This window comes from Gopherus flavomarginatus, chromosome 3 (genome assembly GCF_025201925.1).
Source record: "Gopherus flavomarginatus isolate rGopFla2 chromosome 3, rGopFla2.mat.asm, whole genome shotgun sequence".
Lineage (NCBI taxonomy): Eukaryota > Metazoa > Chordata > Testudines > Testudinidae > Gopherus > Gopherus flavomarginatus.
The window spans coordinates 210,537,331-210,560,442 of NC_066619.1; the positions used below are offsets into that span (position 1 = coordinate 210,537,331).

At 37.6% G+C, this 23,112-nt stretch overlaps 1 protein-coding gene across 2 annotated transcripts in view; it reads left to right on the forward strand.

Annotated features, from left to right (window-relative positions):
* TLL1 (tolloid like 1) overlaps positions 1-23,112 on the forward strand; it is a 197,083-nt gene that overhangs the window by 124,046 nt on the left and 49,925 nt on the right. For both annotated transcript variants that reach the window (XM_050946175.1, XM_050946176.1), the window contains 4 exons: positions 3,632-3,756; positions 13,960-14,075; positions 21,163-21,265; positions 22,965-23,081. In XM_050946175.1, coding sequence (XP_050802132.1) covers positions 3,632-3,756; positions 13,960-14,075; positions 21,163-21,265; positions 22,965-23,081 — 461 coding nt within the window. The remainder of the gene's footprint in view (positions 1-3,631; positions 3,757-13,959; positions 14,076-21,162; positions 21,266-22,964; positions 23,082-23,112) is intronic.

A 23,112-nucleotide genomic window follows, 5' to 3' on the forward strand; every position in this document is an offset into this window, starting at 1 on the left:
GGCAGGCCCTGCTCACAGAAGCTGGCAAGCAAAGGGCTGATGCTGCAAAAAGAGACATACCTAAAAGGTACTGAACATTAGATATCAGAACATTCACATACTTGTACACTCCACACAGATAACAAGGAACAGGCTAACCCATCCCAATGACAGGGGCAAAAGGATAATATGATAGATAGAGTTGTTTTGTTCGAACTAACATGTACAAGGTGAGAGGCGTCACCTTACTGTGTAGAGGGGTTGTACCTTGCTGCGTAGAAGGGTTGCACCTCAATAAGTCAGGAGTGATGTGTAACTTGTTTGTATCTGTGTATAAGAATGCATCCCTGGGGCGGTGTCTTTGTCCAGCTGAGGGGGCAGTGGAAAGTCCCGCCAGTGACTGAGCTGAGTCCATTGTCAAGAGGCACTTTCTCGTAGTATGCCCTGAGTTAGACTAAGAAATCTACAGGGAACTACCATTGTGTCCATATGGCAATAAACCTGGCTGACGTGCCTTCATACCTTACTAGACTCTGTGGTCATTGGGGGTTTTCGTTGAGTCTGCTGTGTCAGCTATCTGCAGAGCTGGGGCAGCGCATAAGAGGGAACACACGCACGTAGCTGAGTGATACCAACATTGAACAGAGCAGAGCATCACACCGGTAGCATCTGACAACAAGAGACTGCAGCTCATTCTGTGCTGTTCATGGTGTTAGTTGCATTAGACCCACACAATCAAGAATCCCATTGTTCCCATATTGGGAGCTCCTACATTGCTGCTCCACTGCTGGTTATCCTTGCACAGCCTGCCTATGAAGTTTAAGTTTGGGGAAGGGCCTTTCACCCATAGTGCTGATTATATTTCATACCCTGTAGCTCACCCACTAACCACCCTATATAAATGTTATCATTGTAATGCCAATGGACCCCACAAGGGTAAAGTCTGTGGAGGAGGATTCAGGTTCAAGTCCCTGCTCCATCTCAGACTTTGTGTGAACTTGGGCAAATTGTGTAGTTGCTGTATACCTCAGTTACACATCTGTAAAATGGGAATAATAGCATTTTCCTATTTCACAGGGGTACTGTGAGGATAAATAATTAAGATTGTGAGGCATGCGGCTGTTACGGTGATGGGGACCATATGTGTTCCATGAATGGATGGATAAAGCTCAGTGGTACAGGAGACAGAGCTTTCTCAGGGGCTGATCCAAGACTATAGAATGAACTCTTACATGCATTAAAGACCATCATCAGCCTCACTACTTTTCACTATAAGTGCAAGGAACACTTATATGACCTGCCTTCTCTAATATAAGCACATAGCAGCATGTACATTTAAAAAAAACCCAAAAAATCTACCAAAACAGAACACTTCACACACAGTTCTCCTCCACGAAGATGATGAATGTGGGAATGAAACACACATGGTAGATGTTGTTTAATGCACTACTAGAAGGTACTCAAATGCTACATTGAGGAAGGTGGTATAAGAAGTTTTATAGAATAGAAAAGAATAACCATAGTCTTAATGCTCTGTAATGACTACAAAATGAGGATTTAGTTTCTGATCCTAGTCTTAGATGCTCCAGGCTGGCAGAAACTAAGAGTATGTCTATACTACCCGCTGGATTGGCAGGCAGCGATCAATCCAGCGGGGGTCAATTTATCACATCTAGTCTAGACATGATAAATCAAACCCTGTGCATTCTCCTGTCAACTCCTGTACTCCACCACCATGAGAGGCACAGGCAGAGTTGACAGGGGAGCGGCAGCAGCCAACTCACAGCAGTGAAGACACCACCATGAGTAGATCTAAGTACGTCGACTTCAGCTACATTATTCATGTAGCTGAAGTTGTGTAACTTAGATCGATTCCTCCCCGCACCCTGCCAGTGTAGACCAGGCCTGAGAGTGCTATAGGGAATTGTATTCTACCTCTAGGCAGAAGAGAGTGTTTTGTATCACTTACAGAGGCCCTTAAGGCCCATAAGACTTGCCATTGATTACGTTCGGAGGGGAAGTTCTATTCAGTGTGGAACTTTAACATCTGTTAGTAACTAGGATTTCGTTTAGTCACCAGGAACAGGTCAACACAGACCACAAAACTTCATGAAGTAATAGTCACAACATATAGATAAGTATTAAGACTATCAAGGGTTTGTTATTTCCATAAGCCTTTTTAAGGTGGTGCTGGAGAACGCAAAAGAGGAATGATTTCTTATTACCTAAATTTTAAATTCTATGGATTGGTCATTTTCAGGTTATATCAGTGGAAAAATAAAATTATAGTTTCTTGTTACAGTTGCTCTTTTGTTTTACAAAAATCCGGCTTTGTTCCTAGAAACAGTTATTCAGATGGTCAGTTAGTACTTTGAACTATTTCTTCTAATATTTAAAATAAACATATTTCCTGCAGTCTGTCTTTATGGAATAATCCCAGTCATGTCATGGAGAGTTTTATGTGTGCAATGACAGCAGGATATAGGAAAAACATTCAAAATGGCCAGTTTAGTGTACTTCAGAAAGCAGCCTCTATTCCTAGGCTCTTATTTCTGCCTTAGCACACTGAGTATTATGAAACAACATTATACTGTCAATACTGATAAGTGGTAATACAAGATTTTAGCTTTCAGTGTATGTGCTACAAGTATAAATGAGTATCAAAGATAAGAAGGAAAATCTAGCAAAATTTTAAATAAGCCCAGTGACATCACATCAGAATTCAAAGGTTTTCAGACTTTGAAGCATGTTAATGGAACATATTTCTTTTTTCATATTGCTCCAAATATTAATTTAATACTGCTATAATTAACTCAAAAAATCAGATTTAAAAAATATCAGACTTAAATCCATCAAACCAAGGACATTCTGAGATAAGATTAATACTTAATTTTGCTCTCTGTTACATTAGAGTCATTTGGAGTAATTTTGCTGAAGTCAAATGAGTTAGCATGGATTTATATCATTGTAATAGAAAGCAGAATTTGGCTCACCATTCATATCTTAGCAGCAGAAGGATAGCTCAGGGGTCTAACACATAACAGAAGAATGATCTTACTAAATACCCTTACATTGAAATAGCTTAGCACAGTTTTATGAATTAAAGATGCATTGGCAACCTTAATTCTGAATTGCCCTGCTTTTCATGGATGCAAGTAAGACCTTTAATACCTCCTTGAGACTTCATTTGGAACAGGGACTTTGGAAGAAGAATTTCACAACAAGGCAATGTGTAATTGTTCATGTTGTTGCCAGGCAGACAATAGACTAAGCAAACAACAGATCCTGTCTTCAATGTGACAAGTACTAGGTCCCAACAATCTTTTCCCATTTAATTTAAATTTGAATAGGAAATTTCTGAGCTATTGTTTTCTATTCGAAATAAAAAAGTAGTTGCCAGTTTGCATTAAAGCAAGACTATTTTCTATTATCATTGCTACTGTTTAAGCCATTTTTTCAACTTGGGGAATTTTTCTCTTCCATTCACTTTTTCTTTTCTTTTTTTGTTTAATATTTTGCATTTTACCTTTTTAATTATGACAAAATATTTATTGTTTATAAAATAAATATATAATATAAAAACATGAATAGTTTTATAAAAAATTTTCTAAGGTTTTATGAGTCGATTTTTGTTGTTTTATTTTTTTTTTAGGGGTATGTTTCTGGATACCATTCTTCCTTCCCGTGATGATAATGGTATACGACCTGCCATTGGTCAGCGTACTCGTCTAAGTAAAGGAGATGTTGCACAGGCAAGAAAGCTGTACAGATGTCCAGGTATTTCATCATAAAAATACACACACACACACACACACAAGCACGTTTTACTATGTTGTTTAAGAGAAATAATGTGTACAATTCAAGAATCAGATATAAAAATGTGTAAGTGAGGACTGTGGAATTCACAGGATTTACGTGTAGATAAACTGCCTGAAACTGAATTTACTCATATGACATTCTTGCTTTCTTTAGTTGTTCAGTGACTAGAAAAAACAACATACTACTTGTCAGTTCGTATTTACATTTTGTAATTTAAAACCTGAGCTATACATAGATAGATGATAGTGATGTGTACTGTACCACTATATTGGAATCTGAGTGTCCTCCAAAGGATCATTCTCAACATTTTTTTTGGGCACATAAGTACAAATGGAGTGCAGAAATTACATTTTTAATCAATAAACAGATTATACTCCTGCAGTGAGTTATCTTCTAGACACATTTTGCCTGTTCAGCGTATGAAAATGTGCAATTTAAAACTACACATTAAGTGAATTATAAGTGCACTGATAAGATCAGATTCAGTTATCTTTCTATTATAGTCAGTGTTTGTCATCAGCCTAGTTATACCAATTATTTTTAAACAATTTTGAACTAGAGTTATAGTCTGATCCCTCAGACACTGATGTAAATCAACTCATTTTAAACCATGGTGCTCAGTCCTTTACCACTGTGGTGCTTAACAGAGATGAAATAACACGCTGTGATTTCCCAGTTCTGGGTTTGACTGTTGGCTAGTTCAAATTTAGTGTAATTTAGAGCAGCCTCAGGGGTACTACAATGGCCATCTACCAGCCAGAATTTGCCAGAGTGCAGCATGCTCTCACTATGCCCCATATGGTGGGATAAGAAGGACATGATGGCTGAGAGAATTTGCACCTGGTTGTTGAAGCCAGTTATATGGCCACTTCGTACCACTTGAGCCACAAAAGGACTCAGGATTGAGCCAATAGATTTGCTTGAGATTTACATTAGTGCCAGAGGAATTAGAATCTGGCACAAGATGTTTGTATGCACACAATGCAAAGTAAGTGTCATGAAAGTTATCAGATGGCTAACAGTTGTACATTGATTTGGTGAATTAAGAAGTTCTTCCACGTACACTGAACTTGTACAGAGTTGTAGGGCGAGCAAGGAAACCATCTTCTACCATTTCCTTTTAAAATCCTTTCAGCGGCCTTCAAAAGCCCTTTAGGAGCAATTTTGAAAATGTTATTTGTAAGTTTTTACAATATAAATAGATTATTTATACTTAAGGAAGAGGGAAATAATTTCTTTCAGATTATGCACGACTCAGTAGATTGACAGAGTAAAATATACATGGGGGAAGAGTGTCTTTTTGTCTTACAAGCACTTAGGAATTATATACACTTACAGACACCAGAGAAATTCTTGAAGACGAAGAGAGTCAGTAGAGTCAAGAACGCTGTGCGTTCAGTCAGTATTTGTGTGGTCAAAATAAATGAAGTAAACACCTCATTATATTCTGACAATATGCATTACATCTGAATGACACCCCAGATATACATTTGTTTTTTTTCAATCTATTTGGAAAAGAGGTAGCATGCGCCTAAAACTAACCTCAAAACAAATGTTCAGGGAAAAGATGTTTTTCTGTTCATCATGATAATTATTCTTTACTGGCCATAGATTTTGTCAGTGTTTTGTTCTGCAGTGATCTTTGGGTCTGCAGGGGTCTGGCTTTACAACACCATGCAAAGTTTCTGTTTTGCAATAATATGCTTTGGAAGATAGTAGCTGCTATTTGCAACACTGATAGACTAATACACACATTGAAATGAATGGAAGTATTTGAATGAGTAAGAGATGCAGGAGTATGTCCCTTTTTTGTGAAACGCTTTGGCAAATTTTGGGATGAAAGGTATTGTATAAGGATCTGGTTTAGCCCTATTACAATGAGTAAGAATGCTCATGTCAGTAAAGCCACAGGATTAGCTCTAAATGTAAAATATTATTTAATATAAAATGGTAAAAGTTCTCCATTAGTAAAATATTGCAACTGAAAGATGCTTAAATTGCAAAACATACAGCAAAGGTTTCGAAAATTAATATCCAATAATAAACAAAATACACTGGGTACACTATTGTGATTAAAAATATATTTCACTGCAGACAGTAGGGAATATTAAGAGTTAATAGAGGCATATTAAGCTTTCTGCTTCATGTGAAACAGCATGGGATCATGTTAATATATCAGGCTGTGAAACTTCTGATGTTTGTTGTATTTTATAGCTATGCTATATTACCTGTATGGGTTGGAAAATGCTAATCACAATGTTTGCTTGTGGTAGAACATCAGTGTTATTAATAGTATGAATATTTGCATAGTTTTCTACTTCTATGTTTAAATTACATTAAATTTAATATAATAAAACAGACACAGAAGATAATCACTTAAATTACATGATTTTTATGGAATATTTTCAATTTGGGGGCTTTATAAAGGGATTCTTATGTGCTTGACTGTATTCATCCTGATGTTTCCACTCGTGGCAAATCTCCAATTATTCCTATAAACAGAGACTTTTCAGGAAGCCATCTATTGCTTCTGAGGGATTACAAATACTTGTATGGAATCCTGACCATGATCAGTTCTCTGTAGTGAGGGTTATTTAGAATAAAGCACCTGAAGTGTTGCTGTGTGAATGTTCCTCTTTCTCCAGCTTCTCTATCCTGTGGGAAAACAGCCTCGCTGGTGTTTTTAGTTAGGTATCATTATCCTAGAAAGTTTCTATAGGATGAGAGACATATTTCAACTTTGGAGAGACTGGGTGATAGAATGATATGTCCTGTTTTCACCAGGTGTGAAGGGGCCAGGACTATAAGATTTATAAGATAGGAGTTTGATCTGTTTGTACTTTTTAGTTTGGATTGTGGTTTTGGTGACTTGTGTCAAGGAAAACACAGCTACCGATTTGGCATGGTTACTTCTTAATATTAAGTAAACAGAAAATACTCTTCCAGCATTTTGGCCCAGGTGTGTGGACTTTGAGGCTTTGAAATCTTACAGGACTCTGTCGCTTATTACACATATGTGATTAAGAATAAAAGGAGTAGGAAAAATAAATGAAGGAGAAGATGGACATTGATAGGTACAGAGCAAAAGAGAGATGAGCAGGAAAAAAGAGGGAAAGGAAAGGGGAGAAAATGGAGAGGAGCAGGTGGAGCAAGGCTAGCAGTAGAGAATTTAGGAAGGAGAGAGGCAGGAGGAAAGAAATTTTACCAGACAACCAGTCTACAGTTTAAATTATGAAAAGCAGTCTCATCACATCATTGGTGTACTGGGACTGGGAAGGACTTAAGGGGGAGGTCCAGTTTTTTTCCTGTCCTGCTGCTGCTGAAGTGGTCTCTGCTGTTTCTAGATTTAATCCCTGGAAAGTCCAGCTTTGCTTCTTCTACACTATATAGCTGGTCAAGGGAGGCTTCTGAGGCTCGATAAGCCTGGAGAGGGCTTTTCCTAAAGGGAAGCTCGCCATCTCTGGAGGCTTGGGAGGGAGGGAGGGAGGAAAGGTGGGCCTCAACGTCTCCTTTTCCCATTCCTGCTGTTGCTGAGGAAGACCTGCTGCTCCTGGGGCCTGGCTCAGTCCTCCCTGTTGAGTCAGAAATAGTTGGCCACTAATTCTATGTTCTTTATTTTCTTGGTGCCCAACTTGAGACACCTGGAGTCTGATTTGCAAAAATGTTGAGCATGCACAGCTGCAACTGATGTCAATGGGAGCTGTGTTTTGAACATATACAATATTAAGTACTCAGAAAAATCCTGCCCTAGGCATATCAGATTTGGAGCCCAAAATTAGTGGATGCTTGACAATTTTAACTTTAATGTCATGTGCCTCTGATCCACACCCATAAAATGGTGATACTTAATGCCACTTTACCTCACGGGTATTGTGAAGATAAATTGATTACTGTTTGAACCAGTCATATAGTTCAAACTCACTGTGATGGTGAATGCCATAGAAAAACCCACCAGGAAACTAATCATTCTGTATTTAGTGCATTGTTTAAATGGTGTGTGCCAAATAAGCCCATGGGGCCACACATTGACTGATAAAAGGATAGAAGGATGAAAAGAAATATTGAATAGCTACCCGTTCAGTAAACACCATCCATCTTATGATCTGAATGCAGCTGTGGTCTTGTGGAAAAAATATTAAGTGATCATGTAATTAAAGGCTGCATCATAATGCATCTGCATGCACTTGAATTAATTTAGGCATTTCCCAGTTTTTGAGTTTTTGGCTTTGCAACCTGAAATACATACACACAGCACCAATATTATTCACCACTCCAGCTTCAGTGCAGGAAACTAAAATACTTCCTAATGTTTTTATACAAGTAAGCCACCATTAAATCAGTTATGTATACACATTTACCATGCAGTGGCATGAGAGTCTTTTTAGTATTTCCCCCATAACTTTAGAAAGAGAGATCTGCAGCATCTCAAACACTTGTATGTAGCAAATACTGATTGTTGTGTTTTTTTTTAGTTTAAAAATAAGTACTATATCTGTTGCAGGTATTTTAAAGGCATCTTTTATTGCGGTATGCTCCATATATTTGTAACTATTAGGGGCCTTGTAACTTTCAATTTTCAGTTTGACTCTTAAGCAGGGAGGGAGCAGCTCAGATAAGAGAAATTTTGCAGACATGCCAGGGTTTGCTAACCCATTCTATATAATTAATGAAATGTTGACAAATGTCACTGGTGGCAGTTGCTTTGTATGTGTGTATGGTGTGACATACATGACTGTTTCCATATCCTTCCATCTGTTTGCTGTCTGTAAAAATTGCTGATCTTCGTAAGAAAGAGGCAGAAATAATTTCCCTCTCCTCACCCCACGCACACAGAACTCTTGGTTTCTACAAGGGGTGTTAGAAGTCCATACTTCTTGAGCTGTAAAATAAACAGATTGCCATTCCATACTGGAAGGACTGCAGTTTTGTTTCCACTACATGCCTAACCTAATAAAATTGAAATAGGGCATAACATTTAGAGAAGCCAGGCAATAGAGGAAATACCAGCTATGTTAACCTTTAATAAGGGAGTAAAAGTGATCTTTGTAAAAACAGAGGTGTGTAACATAGAGGTAGTAATTAGTTTATTCTGGCATGAAAAATACTAAAATTGGTTCTTAGGAAATGTAAATAAGTCACCATACATTTAATTGTATCATATGGTCACATTTCTTTTTAATAGTGGAGCCCATTACTCATGGACGCAATGATCAGTGAAATAGTTTATAGTGAAGCATTTCATAAGCCTAATCACAAATAAAGTAATTGTTGGCAGTCCAGTTATGGAAAGAAACCCTCTGAATTCTCTTGTGATGGAATTTTAACTAACTGCTTCAAGAACCTCTGAGCCATTGAATAGAAATGTGCTTTTAAAGAAGGGCGGGGGGGTTTGCCCAAATATTGCCCAATCAAAGGCAGCATTGGAAACTGGCCAGGGACTCAAAGGCTGTGCCTGATTTGTGTGACATATGGAGTAGACTGTATCTGCCCTTATTTTTAATATGGAGTATGTCATCCTTTTCTAGTTTAATCGAAGTGAACAGTGTCTTTAGAGATGAAAGTTCCCACAGGCCACTTTGTTCTACTTGGGGCTCGGTTTGTCCATGTTACTAGAGCAAATTAACAAATAGATCATTAAACTAATTCAGCTTTCATAATAAAGTAAAGCAAAATGATCAAATCATGTGACTACATGACTTTGATTAACAAGTGGAAGAGGCTTATCTACAATCCTTTTTCTTGGCTGACAAGATATGTTTAACTTAAACAGTAAATATTGTCAAATATATGACACAGGCGAGTATTTTAAACTTCAATTATATAAAATTGTATTAGAAAAGATCTGATTTTAAACCCTCCCCCTCACTCTATTGAAAGTTTTGGAGGTTTTAGTTTGTCCCCTTATAGGACTCCATGAACCACTTGGAGATCACTTTGATCCACATAAATTCAGCTGAAGTGACCTTACCACACTGGAGAATCAACCGCCAAATTTTATTATTAGCTCTTTTCAGAGAGGTGTTTTTTTTTTAAAAAAAAAACACAACCTAGTTCATAGTTCAGCCAGGTAGATGCTCAAATTCTTTAAATGAAATTTTAGGAGCTGTGGTGTTTAACTGGCTGAGGTTGATTTTATAGCAATGTAATTTAAGTATCTGAATAGAGTAAATCTCCATATTTTAGCTCTGTGTGCTCAGGGGCGGCTCTAGATACTTTGCCACCCCAAGCACAGCAGGCAGGCTGCCTTCGGTGGCATGCCTGCGGGAGGTCCCCGGTCCCATGGATTCGGCGGCACACCTGCGAGAGGTCTGCTGAAGCCGGGGACCAGCGGACTCTCTGCAGGCATGCCGCCAAAGGCAGCCTGCCTGCCACCCTCGTGGCGACCGGCAGAGCGCCCCCCGTGGCTTGCTGCCCCAAGCACGAGCTTGGCATGCTGGTGCCTGGAGCCGCACCTGTGTGTGCTTTACTGGGCTGCAGACTCTGATGATTCCCTATGTTACTTCAGTGACTTCCTTTATTTTTGATATACTGTGGAGTTCCTAACTGACTTCCATTATATACCTTATGCACTTCAGCCCTCTTATATATATTACATGGTAATATGTATATAGCTATCTATAGATATATATTGAATTACTGAACGATATTTTAAATTATGTTTTGTGGTTTAGAGTTAAGGTTATGTGTAAACAAACCACTTCTTACACGTTGCTATTTTGTTAATAACTCGCCCTCAATGTATGGAATGTAATGATGATGAAATATTTATAGGTTACTGTATTAGTTCAGAAATGTATTGCTTAGGTATTTTTATTGTAATAAATGTATGTAGTTATTATTGGAATGACTTTAACTATATTCTAGGTTAACAACAGACATCCTAAATGCATAGGCATGAATCATAGAGTCATAGAATATCAGGATTGGAAGGGACCTCAGGAGATCATGTAGTCCAACCCCCTGCTCAAAGCAGGACCAACACCAACTAAATCATCCCAGCCAGGGCTTTGTCAAGCTTGACCTTAAAAACCTCTAAGGAAGGAGATTCCACCACCTCCCTAGGTAACCCATTCCAGTGCTTTACCACCCTCCTAGGGAAACAGTGTTTCATACTATCCAACCTAAACATCCTCCACTGCAACTTGAGACCATTACTCCTTGTTCTGTCATCTAGTGCCACTAAGAGCAGTCTAGATCCATCCTCTTTGGAACCCCCTTTCAGGTAGTTGAAGGCTGCTGTCAAATCCCACCTCATTCTTCTCTTCTGCAGACTAAACAATCACAGTTCCCTCAGCCTTTCCTCATAAATCATGTGCCCCAGCCCTCTAATCATTTTTGTTGCCCTCCGCTAGACTCTTTCCAATTTTTCTACATCCTTCTTGTAGTATGGGGCCCAAAACTGGACGCAGTACTCCAAAAGAGGCCTCACCAATGCCAAATAGAGGGGAATGATCACGTCCCTCGATCTGCTGGCAGTGCCCCTGCTTATACAGCCCAAAATGCCATTAGCCTTCTTGGCAACCAGGGCACACTGTCGACTCATATCTAGCTTCTCATCCTCTGTAACCCCTAGGTCCTTTTATGCAGAACTGCTGCCTAGCCATTCAGTCCCTAGTCTGCAGCAGTGCATGGGATTCTTCCGTCCTAAGTGCAGGACTCTGCACTTGTTCTTGTTGAACCTCATCAGATTTCTTTTGGCCCAATCCTCTAATTTGTCTAGGTCCCTCTGTATCCTGTCCCTACCCTCCAGCATATCTACCACTCCTTCCAGTTTAGTGTCATCTGCAAACTTGCTGAGGGTGCAATCCACGCCATCCTCCAGATCTTTAATGAAGATATTAAACAAAACCAGCCCCAGGACTGACCCTTGCGGCACTCTGCTTGATATTGGCTGCTAACTAGACATGGAGCCATTGATCACTAGCTGTTGAGCTCAATGATTAACAAGCGTTCTATCCACCTTATAGAAGCAGGGGAGACTACAGCAGTTCTGGGTCTCTGGGAAATGCATCGTTGTTTGAAGATAGTTGTTTGTGTGGTTGTTATATGGTTTGGTAATTTAACATGAAAGATTATTTTTAAGCAAAGGCCTGGATTCTTCCATACCGATCTCTTGTACCTATGGAAGAGGAGGAGACCCCCGTAGCTCCATCCTAGCATGGAGGCACTCTTAACAGGATTAGGGTTTGCAGCTGGTGAGAGGATTTTGAGGAGTGTGTGGTTGTGGGGGGAACGGGTGGGAGATGCAGTATATATGTTATCCTCCCACGGGCCTCATGGGTAATCTGCTGAAAAGGTGCTTAGTTACTATGGTGATGGGGGCCGTATACTTACCTAGGTAGACTGATATGAAAAGCAGCCCTATCTGCGTTACATACATCCTCTCCATGACATGTAAGAACACCACGTCCTCTCTTCAAGAGAGGTTCAGAATGAAGAAACTAATAGGAGAAGCCCTGGCATTGTAATCCCATCAAAACCACACTGGTGGGGAGGTGAAGGTGGTGGAGGAGCAAGAGCAGGGCTTCTGAAGATAGTGTGCAGTACCTTTGGATCCAGTGAATTTCCTGAATTCCACACAGATCTCATGGGCAGAACCACGCTTCCGTTCTGGTTCTGCTTCATTGCATTTGAAGCAATATTATTGTGTCCCGAGGCTTCTTTTAAACCTGTAGGCAAAGCTTTGGTTTCATATCAGTCAGCACTAGGGAAATCCAGTACAGCACTCTGCAATTTATTTGAAATTTCATTCATGCTGAGTTAAAATAAACTCTTGTTAATTATGGTAGAGAATTTTCTCTAAAAAAATGACTTTCCTGTGCATATAATTTTACATAATTGTCTGTAAATTAAAAGAGAGAGAGAAACATATTTTTAAAATAAAGGCAGTAAGAATTTTTTCTCTATTTTGGTTCTTAAAGGACACAATATTATGCCACTTTGACCTTGAACATTTTTGATGGAATGAGAGTCCTTTTTTTTTTCTCCTTTATCACAATCACTATTTAATCTTCAGAAGTCATGGTTAGTACTTTGAATAGAGTTTATAAACCTGATTTTACAATGCAGTTGTCAGATTAAATCTTGGACACATTTTAACAAGGCAGCAAGCACCTAACTTTATAGCTGCATTGTCTGGCTTCAAAATACAGTCTCCTCCTTTGTACCCTCTTATCTAAAGGTTTTTCCAGATCATTTATAATTCATTGAGATTTTGATGATACGGTGGTTCACCTGCTGGCAGCTGTAGCCCTGTAATTTAAAAGTATTGCAGATCTGATTACACTGTCAGTCACGGGGTAATATTCTCAAGTTCACATCTCTCCGATCACACCTACAAAATCAGTAGGTGAAACAACTTGTTGTTTGAAGGTCACAAAAATGACTGACTAAGGTGTAAGAATCCTACTTGAATCAGCTTTAATGGTAGAGAATGGCAGCAGCTTGTGATGATATAGCTCAGTGGGAAGAAAGAATTATTAATCAGTAACCCAGCAGCTAGCAGCATGATTGACAGGTAAGCTAAAGGCTTTAGTAATATAGAATATCAAAGCTTTTGGTATTATGGGTCTTTACATTTGTTTCTCTTTATTACTATCTCCACAAATCATTTTTTGTGCAAAAGATTTTGTTGAATTTAGGATTTAGGTTTCCTATTCTAATATGAATGAATGACATCAGTTCATATTCAGCCTTAATGTTGGACAATGTAAATGAAACTGCTGGTTCATTTCTCATATGTCAGTCACTTAAACACTGTGTTTTTCTTTTAGTTCTTCTCAGATAATTTAGGTATGGGTGTGGGTACTGCATGTAAATTCAGAAAGTTGTACAGAAATAAAATTATATGTATAATTTTGCTATGTGATTGTCAGCCATGAAATTTTTTAAAACTCTTGCAATTTTGGTTATGTCAGCTGCACAGAATATAAGTGAAAGGATTCATGGAAAGAAAAAACTATGTATAAAAACAAAATGTATAGCAGACTGGTTTAAATTATTGCTTTTGACTAAATCATAACATCACTAGACCACTTTTCATTCTGCCTGTGTACTGAATCAAATCAATTCTAAAAAAATATTGTAAAGGAGACACTTCTTCCTGTGTGCCTTATAAGACACATGAATTTCTCTGTTTTTACCATCTTTTGTTTCTTTCAGCATGTGGAGAAACACTGCAAGAATCTACAGGCAACTTTTCTTCTCCAGGATTTCCAAATGGTTATCCTTCCTATACACACTGTATATGGCGAATCTCTGTTACCCCAGGGGAGAAGGTACTTAACCATTATTTCACCACCTCTGTCCCTCAAAATAAATACAAGCATTCCTTTTCTAAAAGATATTCTTCCCTGATTATTTAGCTTTTCTTTTTACTTTTTTTTTTTTAAGTTTGAATAATATCAGGAATTGATTCAATCTCTTGAGCCAATATGTTACAGACTTTGAACTGTAGGCAATTGATTTGATTTTGGCCCATGTTATTAGATGCTAAGGTTGTTGCCATCTGATGGTTGTTTAAATGAAATAAGTTCGTGGCTGTAGTCCACTTCTTAGTAGGTAGATGTTCATATCACAAAACTTGCATCCCCATTGACAGCCTCAGCCTAAAGGCAGAGGGGTTTAATGGGCATGGAGTTTCAAATACCTTTTCATCTGCATGGATGATCCTTCCAGGATGGGGCTGAGGCACACTGGTTGTGCAGCATGGGGAAACCCAGACTGACTGTGTGGCCTACCTAATACCAGCACTTTTAATGCAGTCAGTGGGTTTATATTTGTAAATTGAATATAATACAATGGAAAGTAAGAAGAAGCTATAAGTTTTAAATGAATCATTGTAAGTGTTCTCTGGTGGTGTTCTAGTGGAGAATTTGTATACCTTGATTTCAGGAGTTTAAATTTCATTGTGAAAATGTGCACGATGCTGAAGCAGAGTCCAAGTTCTCAGCCTAGGTGTAAATTTTAGAAAAAATGGATTGAGAAATGATTGGGCTGGTACTAAGTAAGGGAAGGACATGAGGCTTCCTTTCGCAAAGTTTTTGTGATATTGAAAGCACAAGCTGGCTCTTCTTTTCTAGGGCATTCCAGGTTTTACCATATTTTGTTCTCATTTATTTACTAGGATATTGATCTCCCTCCATGTAAACTGATTCAGTGGGATGAAGGGAGGTATAGAGAGTTTTCTCACAGACAAAATGTGCAGAAAAAAAGTGCACAAGTACATTTTAAAGAGATGGAAAGGGTATTAGGAGGGCAATATTAAGCAAACTGATACAGCTTTGAAGAGAGGGCTGTAAGAACTAAAAAGCACCCTTCATACTAGAGTAAAAAAAATCCCAAGTCCACCATACTCCACCAGATATTACATTCAGACCATGCCCTACTCTCCCATTTCTTCTCTTAAAACAAAATTACTATACTCTTAGTTCTCTCAAGGTCTGTGTCTCTGCAGCCTAATGAACATGTTTGTTTTCTGATACACTGATAGATCTCAGAGAGATGTGAGAGCTATTGCCATTGTTATGAACAAAAGCAAAGCCTTTTGGAATGTGTTAGTCCTACTGTTGTCAGGCACCTGAAACGGGATGAAAAATAAGCAGTCTCAAATGCTCGGAGGATGTTGGTGGCACTGCAGGCTGGTAGGGAGTGGCAAATAAAACCGGATGAATAGGAGAAGGTTTGCATAAAAGAAGCAAATACATCTGGAGGGATAATTTTACATCCCCATTCCCTGCACTGAAGCACAGTTAATGCTACCATAGCAAAAATGTAATGTCCTACATTCTTTTCTTTTCTCCAATAAAATAAATAAATATATAAAGTTTTAGGGTTTAATTGTTGCTGTTTTGTTTAACTTAGAAAGCGGTTCTTTCTGAGGATTTCTAGAACATATGCAATTTCATATGAATGGCTCCAAGGACCTTAGGTATATTATAATATATTTATAATGTTGTTGCAGAGCCCAAAGGCCCCAACTAGGATTGGGGCCCATTATGCTAGACATTGTACAAACTCATAGCAAGCGAGAGAGCACCTGTCCTGAAGATCTTACAGTATAAGAAGACAAAAAACAGATGAAGAACAAAGAATGATTCCCTAAATGTACTTTGATATGACATATAGTATTTATCAGTCTCAACTCCATCCGCAGGCTCTGAAACAATATCCATTGATTTCTGTAGCAGCTTAGAGCGGAATATGCACATTTTGTATAAGTGTTCCATGTATTAAAATCAAAGGATTAATTTCTGCCTCATTTCACACTGTTATACCTTACTTGAAATAAATGGGAATACTTGTAGAGTAAGGTACTTAATGTGAACAAGGGTTGACAGAATCAGAGTCTAAGAATTAATTGACATACACAACACAATACCTCAGAAGCAGATATTTAGGTCTATTTAATCAAAAATATATGGATGATGGTAGCACATCGGTCTCTTTTTCCATTGCATTCCCTATGAAGGAACAATTGAAACATAATTATGTTTGTATTTTACTTCCTTTGCTTTTAAACACAGAAATAAATGGTACAATAATGTTAAGTGCTGTTTGTTTTGGGATTTTGCATTTATACTCATTTGCCCCTAAAATAAGATGGGACCTAATGATCGATTGCCAAGTCTTAACTCTACTCTTCCTGGCTTCTCGCGCTTTGGTTTCTTTGAACTGAACCGTATATTGTTTCAACATAGTTTGGTGGATGTTTTGGTGAGATGTTACTTTTTCCCTATATTCATTCCAGAATCCAGACTGACTTATGCTAACACAGATCCTCTATGAGGTCACTGGTGGTAGGAAATTAAGAGGGATGAGGTTGCAAGAGTGGTATTGGTAACAAACCCTGCCATCTGAAGGGTGAATCCCTGCTTTCTGGCTCTGAGGATTTAGTTAGCATAGGGGGCTAAACTGTACCAATGTTTTCTGGATCTGGCCCTTTGAATATGCAATATTCAATATTCTCTATTTTTCCTTTAGCGTTTATATGGATGCTTAAATAGGACAACTAATCCTCAGCTATTATGAAAGTAATATTAAATTTAAAAAAATCCTTGCAGAAATGTATAGAATAGCCCTGTTTCCACAATGTATTTTGTTCTTTATCTCCCAGCAAATAAGAGGTGTGATGTATTATTCTATTTGAGGCTGCAATGGCATGACTGACTTTGCTTACGTAGCCAATAATTTCTTAATTGTGCTGACAAATGTTCATTGATTGTCTTTCTCTGGAGACTTTCAGTCATCCGGTTCCCTTGAACTGTTGTTCTGCCTTGTCTCCAGCTCTCCAGATTTCTGCAGAGTTGCAAAATGGAACCTTAAATATATTCACATTGATTTCTGACCACGAATCATGCCATTTTTAGCTCAGTAGTTCAACAGCCATAAACCCTAATACAGTAGCATTGAAGGAATCCTGTAGAAATATTATAAGAAGCTATAGCTCTGATATGGTGTGTTTCCCATAACAAAGCTCTTTGTCATCTCATTCATTGAGTGAATAAAATGTTAAAGTTCTTCATTATCTCTTTGAATTAGACATTTATAAATGCATCCTGGGTCTTTTCAACACTTACATATTACCTAATGGAAAGAGATTGTTAGAATTAGTTTTCCATTAAGACTATGTTTACTTTTATTTTTGAAGTTAATGGAAAGGCGATTCAACGTATAAAAAATAGATAGCTGAAGTATGAAAATATAGCTAAAATATTACCTACAACTTTATATCTTCCAATGCAAATAATTAATACATTTTTATAAAAAGATGTTAACTGCTAGTGTAATAAAGAAGAATGTACAGCAGATTCAGGAACAATTGTGACTGATTTTAAAGTATTCAGTTCTGATCCCCAGGCTCAGGTTTTAAGCCTAGTACATAATTTGATTAATATTCCATCATTACAGATCTTAGCTTCTGAAATAACTACAGTAGAATCTCGGAGTTATGAACTGACAGGTCAACAAAACAACTCTTTGGAACTCAGTCAGGCAGCAGCAAAAAAAAAAAAAAAGGAAAGTACAGTTCTTGTTAAACGTAAACTACGAAAAAAATAAAGGAGAAGCAGCATTCTTCTTTTGCATAGTAAAGTTTCAAAGCTGTATTAAGTCAATGTTCATTTGTAAACTTGTGAAAGAACAACCTTAACTTTCTGTTCAGAGTTAAACATTTCAGAGTTGTGAATAACCTCCATTCCGGAAGTGTTTGTAACTCTGAGGTTCTATTGTATGACCCAGAATTCCTACAGCTGTTCCTTTTGTGAGATGGTGAAATAAGACCTAAATGTTTTGTGTTTTCCAGTTTATCAAATTTATACTGAAAACATTAATTCTTTGCTTGTGGATTGAGGAATTTAATACTAGTTTCTGGCTGTCCCATACAGTAATGGGGAAGGGACACAAAGATCAAGTAAGGACTGGTCAGATTTGTTGCAGTCCCTGCACTTAAAGGGGTGCAGGTCTGTTTTTAAGATGCTTTCCCCAGAGTTTATAATATCCCTAAGTGGATGGGGAGCAGGCAGAAGCATGCTCTGTTTCCCCCCTCCGCCCCAAACTGCCAGCCAGTGAAGCTGGACAGCTGCACAAAGCACTGCTGCACTCATTAAGGGGGCATGGCAGTTCATGTTCCCTGTAGCACACCAGGGAACTTTGGGAAAGTGTTTCTGATGCTTACCCTGATGCTCTCAACCACATCTGTGCAGGGCTGTGTTAAAGGCACAATCTAGCCATTAAAAGATGGCTAGATTGTGCACCAGTTCATTTAGCCTTGATTTTGTTTAATCACATTGTTTCATTTTCTTGGGGAGGTTTACCTAGTGTTTTAAATGAGTGTCTGTCTAACCTTTTCCCCAGTACTGCCCAACTTTTAAGTTGAGCTATCCAAAATAAGAAAGAAACCAATTTTTCTTTACTTGAAACTTCTTTCCTTTTCTTGGTATTCAATTGCTCTCAGTCACTTATATTTAAGCTGTATATTAGTTTGCCTACAATATCTAATTGTTTATCTTCTATTAGAAGATCAAGTTGCCTGGGAAAGATTGTGATTTGTGGATAAATACTGTATTAGATGTTCCTTAACAAGGGACATATAGTACGCCTTGAAGCAATGAAAATAAACCTTTAAGTGACTATTCGTGTCCATTGCTCAGATTAAAATTTTTTTTTTCTCCTCACAGTTGGAGTGAGAGAGATTCCCTGACAGTTTTAAATGACAAACGCAGCTGGTATGTGGCTGCCATGGGAATATATTGTAGTAGTGTGAAATTTAAATTAGTGCACAGTAGCAAATGTTTCCTCTCTAACAGCATATTTAAAATGTGAGTACCCAGTATTAAAGTCACATGACACATGCAAAAATGGTCTGTAACGCAGGGTCTGTAATGATGTTTTCTGTCGTAGTGCAAGTATGTTGCGGATCAGTTGTTTTATTGAATATTTTTGGTAAAGCACAGTGAGGAATTGTTTTAAAAAGACTTTTGATCTCTTAAACAAAATGCAGTTGCGAGAAAATAAAGTGAGCTGCTTTCCCCATTGCTCACTGGGCCCAATTTTACCCTTATTTATATGTGTATAACTCCCCCTGAAATCACGAAGAGTTAACCATATGAAATGGGTGCAGAACTGTTTCCAGGGTTAGTTTGAATGTTCAGAATCAAACTTCCTACATAAAAAAAAGGAATAAGGGGAAAGAAGGAAAATCAAAGCTAATGAAAACCTATGAATTCTAGAAACTATTTTACAGACTAAACTTGCAATGAGTGATGCTTTATCTTCTTCTTATGCTAAATGTCTCTTAAATCTGACCTGGTTGTAAGAATCATTGTTATGTGATGGTGCTCTTGCCTTTATCCCCCTTACAAAGTATTTTAATTTCAGGATACAAAAATAAGTTCTAAGTGAAACCAAAATATATTAACTTTGACCTTAGCAATGGATTACAGTAATATTTCTTTTAATGCTCCCAATGCTTTACATGTTTATAGCCATTATTTCACAGCAATGCCACCACTACGAGAGACTTAGCTTTCACATAGGCCTGGTCCACACTACGCTGTTAAACCGATTTTAACAGCGTTAAATCGATTTAATGCTGCACCCGTCCACACTACACTGCTCTTTATATCGATTTAAAGGGCTCTTTAAATCGATTTCTGTACTCCTACAAAACGAGAGGAGTAATGCTAAAATCGATATTACTATGTTGATTTAGGGTTAGTGTGCACGCAAATCGACATTATTGGCCTCATTCTTTTACAGTAGCTACCCACAGTGCACCGCTCCAGAAATCGATGCTAGCCTCGGACCACGGACGCACGCCACCGAATTAATGTGCCTAGTGTGGACGCGCACAATCGACTTTATAATATCTGTTTTATAAAATCGGTTTAAGCTAATTCGAATTTATCCTGTAGTGTAGACATACCCATAGAGTGGGTCAGATTGCTAAGGCAGTGTTAGTGAGCTAGGAACAACCTTTGGCCATTGTGAATGTGTGGCCTCAATTAACTCTATTTCAGTTGAAAAGCTACAAGTTATGATAATGTAGGGTATAATAATTCTGGAGAAAATGGAATGCTCTGATGCATTATTCTGAATGCTCCTCCAGCAATGCTTGTGTCATTAACTAAAAAAATTGCGTGTGTATTTATGGATGTACTCAGTTCTTTTCAGCGTGAGTCAGAAACTGCAAGTTCTGAAGTTTCACGTATACACCAAATTCTGATATAGCTACATGAAACTCTGTTATAAGTTTATTTAGATTTTGTTCGAAAAGTGACAGTATATCCATTTTTTTAAATGGTGTTGAGTTCAACACGGGTCATATCATCACGCTGAATGCACACCCCATAGTTTTCGAATGTAGAGCAAGTTCTCAAAGTAGTAAGGGAAAGAGAATTGTGGTGATTTTATGTCTATAAATGACATTTATACCCAGAGATGTTATAAATGACCCAAAGTCCTATTCACTGAATGGAACAGGGCTTGGGATGAAAGTAATATCCAGTAATGTAATGTGATGATGTTAGAACAACATTTTACTGTATTGTCACTTTCACATTTGGGTTTCTTAGTAAAAACACTCTGGAAACTGTTAAGCTAAAGTGTTAAACCTTAAGCCTGCCAGTTTACCTTACTCAAAGATACATCAGTATCTCTTACACTTACTGTGGTATTCTCTTACACTATAGTAAATAACTTGGATACTGCCAGAGGAGTAGCTATTTAATATCTAGGCAATTGGTGAGACTTTAAGGGTGATCACTATGACTTTGGTTTCACAGCATATTGGTTGAGCTGTCTATATTCTAGTGCTAACTACAACCAAGTTAATTATATGGCATGCTATTCTACTCTGCATTGCAGATTGTTTTAAACTTTACTACAATGGATCTGTACAAGAGCAGTCTCTGCTGGTATGACTATATTGAAGTAAGAGATGGATACTGGAGAAAATCACCTCTGCTTGGTATGAAACCATTTCCCCACTCCGCTGTTGTTCAATGTATAGTTTGCATACAGAAATTGAACTTCTTGTTTTCTATTCACAATGACTTTGCAAGCCTTTGAAAAACTGCAAAATGCTCAGGAAATAAATATAAATAAATAAAATAAATAAAAACTCCCCCTTCAGAAAACAAACAAATACAAACAAAAAAGGAAATAAACTTTTATCTCAGTGGAGCAAGAGGTTATTAAGCAGATGCTTGAATCGGAGCATGACAAATGAGTATGTGTGTACTTAAAATTACTGCTCATGCATTATTTCTGTGTTTTAAATATCTAGGTTGGTATAGATTTGATGATAGAACTTTAGGAATATTTTTTTGAGTAAGTAGTCAGTGGCGCATGCCCTACCAGTGTGCATAATTGATAACTGACTTGCTGTGACTGGAACACCAGCTGTAAAGTTCTACTCATCAGCTTTGTCTCTGTAGTTTTTCTATTGTGGTTACGAGAGGAGAACTTTCAGGTTGAGTAATGGACATTCAACGCATCGATATCTTCTTGCAAGTCAATAATGCAGCCCATGAGACACCCCTTTCATTAAAAAGATAGAGGTGTAGCTGGGAAGATTTGAAACTCTATCATGCCATGCTGAGGCGGTGACATGCTGGGACATGTAGTATGTACAGCATGCACATCCTTTTTAAAGAAAAGGATGGGCATGGGTACTACTTGCTTCAGGTTGTATTTCAGAGTTGTTAAACTGGAAAAAAACGGAGATTATATATTTTTGGCCTTTTTAACTAATAAAATTTAGGCCAAAGTTGTTCTATGGAATTTGAGAAATATATTGAATGCTACCACAAATACAGTAGTGGTATTCATGTCATGTGATAAAGTGCAGATCCATATGATAAATTATATATATTATGCATCTTTGTCCAGCATAATTGCAGTCTACCCGCTAATCCCATCTACTTAAAAAAGCTGTCATTTTTAAATTTAAAAAATATATATATTGATAACATTACAATTTTTTCTCCCACAAAATTGGAATTCTTCCTTGATTTTTGCTGACATTATTCCAGTATGAGGTCTAGGATGCATAATGCTCAATTCTAGATCAGTGAAAGGTTTGAAGTATGATATTGTTTAACCCATTGTGGTTAGAAAAAGGAACATCCTCTTGCCCCCCAATGCCTCTGAAACTTTTACATGTGGTCTCATAGTACTAAAAGAGCCTGGGAATTGTGAAAAATAGCACCAACAAAATTATAATAAAATCTCTCTCTCTCTCTGCAATGTATTTTAAAGCATTTTTATTGAATTTAAATGTTCATGGTTGGAAATTATGGGGTGTGTGTGTCAGACAACGGGGGGTCAGACAAGAATTATTTAATGATAGTAGCTGTTGAGAATTAAAAAGTAAAAATTTATAACCATTAAACCCTGTCAACATCATATGTCAAAATGTACAAAGTAAATATTGTTAAATCAAACTCTAATACGTTCTCTAGGAACATTTTTTCTTACTTTACCTTTCTGTACGTATCTATTATTATCAAAGGAAATATTTTGTTGATTTGTGCATTTATTGATAAAAATCAAATCCTTCTAAGCCTGTTTATAAAGATAAACCCACATGTAAGTGCCTGTAGGATTTGGTCCTGAAAGATTACATAAAGATTACATAAAGATACTTATTCATTGCTTGTTTTTAGGCAGGTTCTGTGGTGACAAACTACCAGAAGTACTCACCTCTATTGACAGCAGAATGTGGATAGAGTTCCGTAGCAGCAGCAATTGGTTAGGAAAAGGTTTTGCAGCAGTTTATGAAGGCAAGTTACAATGAATATTAAAGATGACTTA